Genomic DNA, 8,835 nt, shown 5'->3' with positions numbered 1-8,835 from the left:
CCCAGCAGCAGCGGCCCGGATCGCGAGTGGGGGAGGGGAGGGAGGGGCTGGAACCGGGCAGGGGAGGAGGGAGGGGCTGTAGGGGAAGGGGGAGCGGAGGGGATAGGGGGAGGGGAGGGACCAGGGGGCGCAAAGCGGGGAGGAGAGGCGGATCTGGAGCACCCCCCACCCACCCACCCGCTGCCGGCGTCCACAGGGCAACTGGACCAGGAGGTGCGTGTCCGGCCCGGGATGGGAGCCCCAGGCCACGGAGGGGCAGAGACGGCCTGAGGCCTGGGCCGGCCACTGCGTTCAGACTGAGTTCCTGCCGGAAGGATGAAGAATTGTCTTTAAGGATGACAACGGGCAGGACGGGCCCATCAACTCATCTTCGCCTGTCTCTGGGCCCACCGCACCTCTCAAACCCCACACCACTCTCATTGCCCAGCCTGTGTCCCTACTTCCCCTGTGAGATCTCTCCTCTTTCCTCTGTCCCTGGGATAGGAACTTAGCCAGAAACAGACTGTCTCCCTTTCTGTCTGCTGACAGCGTTTCTCTCCCTACTATTACCTGTGCTCAGGCCCATCCAACCATCCTCCTCCCCAGCCTGACACACTTCCCCACCCTCTTCCTTCACCTGGGGGACCCTCTGCCTCTCCACCCTACCCACAAACCTCTTTTGTCTTGCTTTCCCAAGCATGACAGCCTCCCTGCCACGACAGCCTCCCTGCCACCTCCCACCCCCACATTCCCACCCCCACACTCCCACCATCCTCCCAACCATCCCAGCACCCTCCTTCTTAATCTTGGGAGGCATCTGGTCTGGCTGAACTGGAGAATTCCGGGATCTAGGCCATACTCCTTAGCAGAGAGCCCCATCCTTGGGAGGAGGAGCAGGAGAGAGCCTGAGGATGAAGTGGAGAGGGGGGGTGGGGGAGGAGGTGGGAATAAGGTCAGGCCAGGAGGCCCCTGAGGACAGACTGTGGGGAGAGTGGGACTGAGGAGAAAGCAGAGGAACTAGAGCCAAGGCCAGTGGAAGAGGGGGGCCAGCAGGAGGTATTTGCGGGGGAGGTTCAGCAGCTGTCTTTCCTAAGACAGGGACACATGGGCCTGGTTATTCCTCTTGTCACATGTGGAGTGGTAAGAGATGGGAGAGGGAGAAAGGGCAGGCAAAGAGGGCCCTGGCACAGAGATAAGTGGGCTTAGCCATCAGAGCCATGGGGCCCCAACAGAGGGACACCTGAACCCGGCTTAATCCAGCACATGCACCCCCTCACCTTGAAGTCCTCTCAAACTGTCCAGACTGCTTCCTGGAAACGCTGACCCCTGACAGGGTCTTCTCTAATACACGCAGTACCCACATTCCCACTGGAGTAGGAGGAACAAGACATGCCCCCCAGCGTGTTATTGATGACGAAAGCAGGAAAGCAAGAGCCTTAACAGATTTTAGCAGCAGGTGTGTTGTCCAGGGAAAAGAAATTTGGACAGCCAGGAACCGAGAGACCCACCAGTCTAAAACCAGACCTCTGTACCTCTTCCTGAGGGGTGAAAATGTCCTGCCAGATTCCTCCTAGGAAAAAAACTGTTTCCCTCCCGTCTTCTCCCCCAGCCGGCTCCCAGATTTCCCAGCTCCTAGAAAGAGACAGATCCCCCTATTCAAATCCTCCGTGTGGTATGCGTGAGTGGGATAGCTGGGCTCCATTAGTGAACCATGGTCCAGGCAGGGGCTCCAAGTCCTACGCAGGTGGGAGGAGAAAGCGTCACTTCCGGGGCCATTGCTTGTGTCTAGTGGCTCCCTGCTCTCTGATTGGGCAGAATTGGCCTGGGCAGGCGGGTGACCCCAGTGCCCCAGAGGGGCTGTGCCCCAACAGCCACCTGTCTTCCTACCCATCTGCTCCCCAGAGTGCTGCCTTCTCTGGACCTGAGTCCTGGAGCCCTTCTCTACCCGGTGAGTGGCAAGCCAGGTTTGGAGTTAAGTGAGGGTAGGAAGGACAGGAAAGAGGAATTGGGCTCTCTGCTGGGGGAGGGGTAGGCAAACTGGAACCTACAGGCACTGACCTTTGTCGAGAAGAGTGTGGCCTTCCCAGAATGGGAGGAGCAGGACAGAGCAGGGGTAGGGGGTGGGGTGCTGGGTTCTGAGGTACTGATAACAGACTTAGTGGAATACAGCACAGTCCTGGCTGGCCCTCAAGAAAGGGGGCATGAACCCAGGTAGAAAACAAGAAAGAAGGTGCTTTTCAGACTTAGGGAACATGGCACCGAGGTGGACACAGCCTCAACCCCCATTCATACCCAGTCATTCCTAATGAGCTTAAGAGGTTCTGAATCCTGGGGCTGGGGAAGCTGGGCCAGGCAAGCCAGGGCACAAGGAGAGGGTAATGCGAGGAGGGCTCATGAATGTTGACAGACCTACAGGAAATCCCAATATTGAATCAGGTGCAGGCCTCTTCGCACAACTTGTGAAAGAAGAAGGAAGCCATGTGGGGGGTCCTGCAAAGGAACCGGAAGGGGTCTGCAGAGGGGGCAGGGAGGAAGGTGAGGGCTATGAGACCGATATGGTGGGTGTCTAAGGTGAGGTAAGCCCTGTAAGGCAGGCATCAGCTCACCCAGCAGGTGCTCATTCCTGGGCGACTTGCTTCAGGAAGGAAGTTCCAGAACTGTTAGCCCATCTCTTCTTAAATAACCAAAGAAAAACCCCAAGAGGCTTTATGTGTTGGAGTAGATAGAAAAAGAATGAGAGGTTAATTTCTCCCACATCATCTTCTCAAGCTTTTAATCACCGACTTTTAGTAGTTCAGTTTTATTTTGGTCCAATTCCCCTCCTCAACCCCACTCCCCAAGCTACCCCTGAGCTCATTGTATATGTTTGCTAGCTTCTGGTCCTGGCCCTGTAGCCATTTCCAATCTTTTCTCCAGGCTTGAGCCCCAGTGCGTCCATTCTCTATCCCCATTCCAGGTTTTCTCCAACCAAACAAGCAGGGTTGCTCAGATTTTGAGGCAGTTAGATGTGTGTGTATAAATTCTGTCCTGCTGCCCTTGGTGGGGGGCTGGGGCACCAGAGCCACTCAGAGGTACTGAGGTACTCTGACGAAGAATAGACACCATACGGTACAATCACAAGATGACTGGAGCATTCGGGGCTTTAGCAGTTCCAGGCTGGTCAGCATCTCACACCCTCCCAACGTCTGTTCCCCCAGCCAGGCAGAGTTTCATTTCCTTGAAACTCCATTAATTGTTCATCATTCCTGTCACTTGCAGGATAGGTTCTAAATCCTCCTCCTTCTTGGCCCACCTGTGCCCCACCTGTGCCCCACCCCACTCTGCCCCGAAGTGCAAGAGCCCAAGCCGCCTCCATGGCCCCAGGACGGATTCAGGGGAGAGGCCCCATTCAGGGAGCCACTCCAAGCAGACAGCCTGGCCAGAATGGAGCTGACTGGTAAGAAAATCCTTGGGAGAACTAGGGCCAAATCAGAACCTGGTAGAGGGAAAAGAGAAAGGAAATGTGCCGTGGTGGTGGGATGGGGGGGAGGCAGCCAGTCTCCCAGGAATAAGGCCTCTGAGCAGCAGATTCCCTGGATTGCAGGTCTGGGTCCTAAATAGGAATTTCTGGACTGCCAACCGACAATGATTTCTTCCTTATCCACCCCTTTCAACTTCACCTCTCCTCATCTAAGAATTGCTCCTCGTGGTCATCCTTCTCCTAACTGCAAGAATAACTCTGTCCAGCCCGGCTCCTCCTGCCTGTGACCCCCGACTCCTAAATAAACTGCTTCGTGACTCCCATGTCCTTCACAGCAGACTGGTGAGAATCCCCAAGCACTCTCCCTTCTGCCCACTTAACTGGAGAGATACCCTCACTCCCACCACTCCCTCTCACGACCCAATCCAATCACTACCCTTCCAATATTGTCTTAGTAAGACCACCACCAACACCCCCTGACCCGATTACTACCCCTTTACAAGGATTATGGTTTATAATCAAATGCTCTCTTAAAAGCTCTAGTCTGGCTGTATTACGCATGGAAGCCTATCCTGGTAATCGGGCCACCATAACGTGCCCTCTCCACCACCCCACCAATCTTTTTCAACAGAGCCAGTGTCCAGACGTTAACCCTTTGTCCACACCTGTCCTTCTGCCTGCTGTGGACTTCAGCTTGGGAGAATGGAAAACCCAGACGGTAAGAAAGCCATCCTTTCCCTTGGTTTCCCTAATCCTGTCTTCATCTGTTTGCTACTGATTCCCAGGGATTTTTCAAAATTTCTGAGCCCTCTTTTAAAAAGAGTTCCACTTCAACTTGGCCACCCTAACCCAATATACATTCTACTATGGGGATATCTTCTGGACAAGATGATGGCTTGTGGCCCAATATGTTAAATAGAGTCAAGGCTGACCAGGAGAAGCTGGATAGAGGTCTCTCATGGCCATGCCTTTGACCTATTTCCATTCAACCTTCTTTTTCTAAGGCAAGAAACAGTAGTCGATTTATTTTGTAGCATACTATTAGCCTCCTTGACCTTTAAATTCAGATTTTTCCCCTTTTTCAGCTTTATTAAGATATCATGGGCATATAACATTGTGTAAGTTTAAGGTAGTATACAATGTGTTGATATAATATACACATATTATGAAATGATTAACATTAGCTAATACCTGCATCACATCCTATAATTAATATTTCTTATTTATTATTTTGGCTGCACTGGGCCATCTTTGCTACATGGGTTTTCTCTAGTCACAGAGCAGGGGCTGCTCTCTAGTTGCGGGACACAGACTTCTCCTTGTGGTGGCTTCTCTTGTTGTGGAGCACGGGCTCTAGGGCATGCAGGCCTAGGTAGCTGCAGCTCGAGGGCTCTAGAGCAGGAGCTCAGTAGTTGTGGCTCATGGGCTTTGTTGCCACACAGCATGTAGGATCTGCCTGGACCAGGGATCAAACCCATGTCCCCTGCATTGGCAGGTGGATTCTTAACCACTGGACTACCGGGGAAGCCCTAATATTTCTTTTCTGTGGTGAGAACATTTAAAATCTACTCTCTTAGCACATTTCATGGAGAAGGAAATGGCAACCCCCTCCAGTATTCTTGCCTAGAGAATCCCGTGGACAGAGGAGCCTGGTGGGCTGCTGTCCATAGGGTCGCACAGAGTCGGACACAACTGAAGCAACTTAGCACGCATGCATGCATGCATTGGAGAAGGGAATGGCAACCCACTCCAGTATTCTTACCTAGAGAATCCCAGGGACAGAAGAGACTGGTGGGCTGCCATCTATGGGGTCACAGAGTCGGACACAACTAAAGTGACTTAGCAGCAGCAGCAGTACATTTCAAGTGCACATAATTCAGTATTATGAACTGTAATCACTGTATATTAGACCCCCAGAACTTATTCATCTTAATCTGTTCAACCTTAAGTTGGTGTGAAGAAGCAAGATGACACAAAACTGGGAGGCACAGCTAAAATAACAAAAGACAGAATGAAGGTTCAAATCGATAAAAGGCTAGGTCAAAAACAAAGATGTATATAACAGATGCGTATAAAACTCTGGATGTGTGAAGTAACTGAATAAAATCCGCTTCCAACTTTCAGGCCATAGTTGACCCTGCTTCCCTCACATAAAATTTTAGCCCTAGTACTTACTATGAAACAGACCTGGGAGGGTTGGATTGCCTCAAACTTACCATTGTAATATTACCGAAGCAGCAGCTACTTAAAAAGCTAGAGATCCTAGGTGGCTTTAGATGTTTAACATCCACTATGTAGAAACATTCCTAAAAAGCTCTATTCTGAGTGGACTGCACATTTTAAAAAATTTCTATTGGAGCATAGTTGCTTTACAATGTTGTGTTAGTTTCTGCTGTACAGCAAAGTGAATCAGCTACACATATACATATCCCCTGTTTTTTGGACTTCCTTCCCATTTAGGTCACCACAGATGATTGAATAGAGCTCCCTGTGCTATACAGTAGGTTCTCATTAGTTATCTATTTTATACATGGCATCAATAGTGTATATGTGTGAATCCCAATCTCTGAGTTCGCCCCACCCCCATCTCCCCCTCGGCATCCATAGGTTTGTTCTCTGTGTCTGTGGACTACACTTAAACTACCGCACTGAGTACTAGCTATCCTCTTTTAGGTGCATGCTCATGTACTCAGGGGCCCGTATTAAACTAGCATGTCGAAGCAACCTGAACAGTGAGAGATTGGAAAATATGTTATGTGAGGAACTGTTTAAAAAAATAATAAAGCTCATGTGATGGGGTTGGAGAAGAGTAGCTGTCTTACGGCAGAGCACAAACTGCTTTAGTCTGAGACTGAAGAAACCTACTAGAAGGGAGTACTGCTGACCAGGTCAGCTCCTCTGCCCTCAAGACACCTAGAATTCCCTCGCTTCCCTCAGGTCTTCTGGGGACCGGGCCAGGGAGGAGGGGCAATTGCTAGTGATCCCTTGTAGATTCTGTTCTGCCATTTATCAGTAAGTCCCTTCCCTTCATCTTTATAATTTTTACGATGGTCTCGTATCTACATTAACTTTTTAAAAATCGTATGATCCTAACATTCTATAGAAGGAAGACTGGATTTACAGCACTAGAACCAAGAGGTAAAAACTATAATAGGGCAGATTACAGAATAATCCAAGAACGGGAAAAAAAATAAAAATAAAAAGAGCTTTTCTTACTGAAATTACGTGTTAAGAGCCAGCTGGGTTACCGGACACTGGAGTTATTCAAGCAGAGGCTGATGACCAATTGTCGGGAGACTGAAGGAATTCCTGTGCTGGGTGGGACCTAGGTTCTGTCCAATTCTCAGCTCCTATGATTCATTCTGCTGGCTGCTCTTACAGGCTCCCCACCCGCCATTCGAATACCCTTTGAAGCTGTCCGCTTCTCTCTTCCATCTCTTTCCCAGGAGCAGACCAAAGCACAGGACGTCCTGGGAACCACGACCCTTCTGCTGGAGGCAGTGATGACAGCGCGGGGACAGCTGGGCCCCACTTGCCTCTCATCCCTCCTGGTGCAGCTTTCTGGGCAGGTCCGCCTCCTTCTTGGGGCCCTGCAGGGCCTCCTAGGAACCCAGGTAAGTCCCCAGTCAAGGGAATTAGAGAATATTTCTTTTCTGACTCAGTCCCCTTAGAAAATTCTGGAAATCCTGAGGGTGGAAGAGCTGACCTGCTAAGGAGTGCATCCTCCCAGTCACAAAGCCTGGGTTCTGGCACCTTATCTTCCCCATGTAGACAGGCAGGCATGATATCTAGCCCAGGTCTCTGGCCTCAGGCCCATCCTCTGCCCTCAGCTTCCTCCACAGGGCAGGACCACAGCTCACAAGGATCCCAGTGCCATCTTCCTGAGCTTCCAACAGCTGCTCCGAGGAAAGGTGCGCTTCCTGCTGCTTGTAGTGGGGCCCAGCCTCTGTGCCAAGCGGGCCCCACCCACCACAGCTGTCCCGGGCAGCATCTCTCCATTGCTCACACTGAACAAGCTCCCAAACAGGACTTCTGGATTGTTGGAGACCAACTCCAGTGTCTCAGCCAGAACTACTGGCTTTGGACTTCCGAACAGGCTGCAAGGATTCAGAGCCAAGATTCCTGGTCTGATGAACCAAACCTCCAGGTCCTTAGGCCAAATCCCTGGACACCTGAATGGGACACAAGGACCCTTAAGTGGAGTTCATGGACTCTTTCCTGGGCCCTCACCCAGGGCCCTAGGAGCCCCGGATATTCCTCTGGGAACTTCAGACATGGGCTCCCTGCCACCCTACCTCCAGCCTGGAGATTCTCCTTCCCCAGCCCATCCTCCCCCTGGACAATACACACTCTTCTCTCCTTCGCCAACCTCACCCATCCCCACGGTCCACCTCCAACCCCTGCTTCCTGACCCCTCAGCCATCACACCCAACTCTTCCAGTTCTCTTCTAGTTGCAGCCCACTCTCACTTCCGGAATCTGTCTCAGGAAGAGTAAGGTACTCAGCACTGCCAACATCAGCCTCCACGTACAGTCCCCTTACTTGTAGGAGAGGCCCTGGGAGACAACTGCAGCTATACAGGCATACCTCATTTTATTGCTCTTTGTAGATATTGTATTTTTTACAGATTGAAGATTTGTGGCAACCCTGTGTTGTCACATGATGGTTAGCATTTTTTAGCAATAAAGTATTTTTTAATGAAGGTATGCGAATTACTTTTTTAGACTTGATGCTATTATACACTTAATAGACCACAGTATCATAGAAACATGAAGTTTATATACACTAGGAAACCAAAAACAAATTGTGTGATTTGCTTCCTGTGATATTCACTTTATTGTAGTGGTCTAGAACTGAATCTACAAGATCCACGAGGTAGGCCTTTATCAGATTTCCTGCTTTCACCTGACACCCAAAGTCCTGGTGAAGGGGGACATGCAGGACAGAAAACGTATAATTTTTTACTATATGTCAAAAAACTTCAAAAGCTATTTTTTAAACCATCAATAATATTCACCAGAGCAGTTAGTTATCTCTGGTCTATTTTCTGCACAAATTTACAGCTTACTAACTCTCTATATATTTTTCATGTGATAATTCTGCAAAGGCCTGACCTGGCCTAGCTTCTGAACAGAGGCAGAACTTATCTCAGAGAAAAAAAGCCTGTGTTTTCTGCTCAGAACTAAGGTTAGTCTCTCCATTCTTTTTACTATCATTTTTAATGGAGCTCTCATCCCCTTTTCTTAGGAGACCCTTACTCTTGAGAAATGAAGGAGAGGTCTCTCAGAAAAGTTCCTCCATAACAGACAAAACTGAAAGGATTAAATAATGAAGAAACGAGAGGACCCAAAGCTACCTGAAAAGCAAAGGGAAGATGTTCTTCTCATGGGCAACAG

At 50.0% G+C, this 8,835-nt stretch overlaps 1 protein-coding gene across 2 annotated transcripts; it reads left to right on the top strand.

The window, feature by feature from the left end:
* Positions 1–1,821: 1,821 nt before the first annotated feature.
* On the top strand, positions 1,822–8,139 carry THPO (thrombopoietin). Of its 2 annotated transcripts, none has more exons than XM_010855705.1 (6): positions 1,822–1,927; positions 3,238–3,415; positions 3,654–3,781; positions 4,071–4,157; positions 6,886–7,053; positions 7,270–8,139. In XM_010855705.1, exons 2-6 carry the CDS (start codon positions 3,403–3,405, stop codon positions 7,933–7,935), a joined length of 1,062 nt encoding a protein of 353 aa, XP_010854007.1. In that variant the 5' UTR covers positions 1,822–1,927; positions 3,238–3,402; the 3' UTR covers positions 7,936–8,139. The 2 variants fall into 2 exon arrangements, with proteins under 2 accessions (XP_010854007.1, XP_010854008.1); XM_010855706.1 differs by having other exon boundaries at positions 7,282–8,133.
* The last annotated feature ends 696 nt before the right edge of the window (positions 8,140–8,835 follow it).

The sequence above is a fragment of the Bison bison genome, unplaced genomic scaffold (assembly GCF_000754665.1).
Source record: "Bison bison bison isolate TAMUID 2011002044 unplaced genomic scaffold, Bison_UMD1.0 scf7180017864367, whole genome shotgun sequence".
NCBI lineage: Eukaryota > Metazoa > Chordata > Mammalia > Artiodactyla > Bovidae > Bison > Bison bison.
The sequence above is the reverse complement of the archived record's forward strand: the minus strand, read 5'-3'. Positions and strand labels throughout refer to the sequence as shown.

What these genes read in the sequence shown, in the direction of transcription:
- THPO (XM_010855705.1), top strand. An exon ending in GAGAATGGAAAACCCAGACG is followed by an intron (nt 4,158 to 6,885) that starts GTAAGAAAGCCA and finishes TCTCTTTCCCAG; the next exon opens with GAGCAGACCAAAGCACAGGA. An exon ending in AGGGCCTCCTAGGAACCCAG is followed by an intron (nt 7,054 to 7,269) that starts GTAAGTCCCCAG and finishes CTCTGCCCTCAG; the next exon opens with CTTCCTCCACAGGGCAGGAC.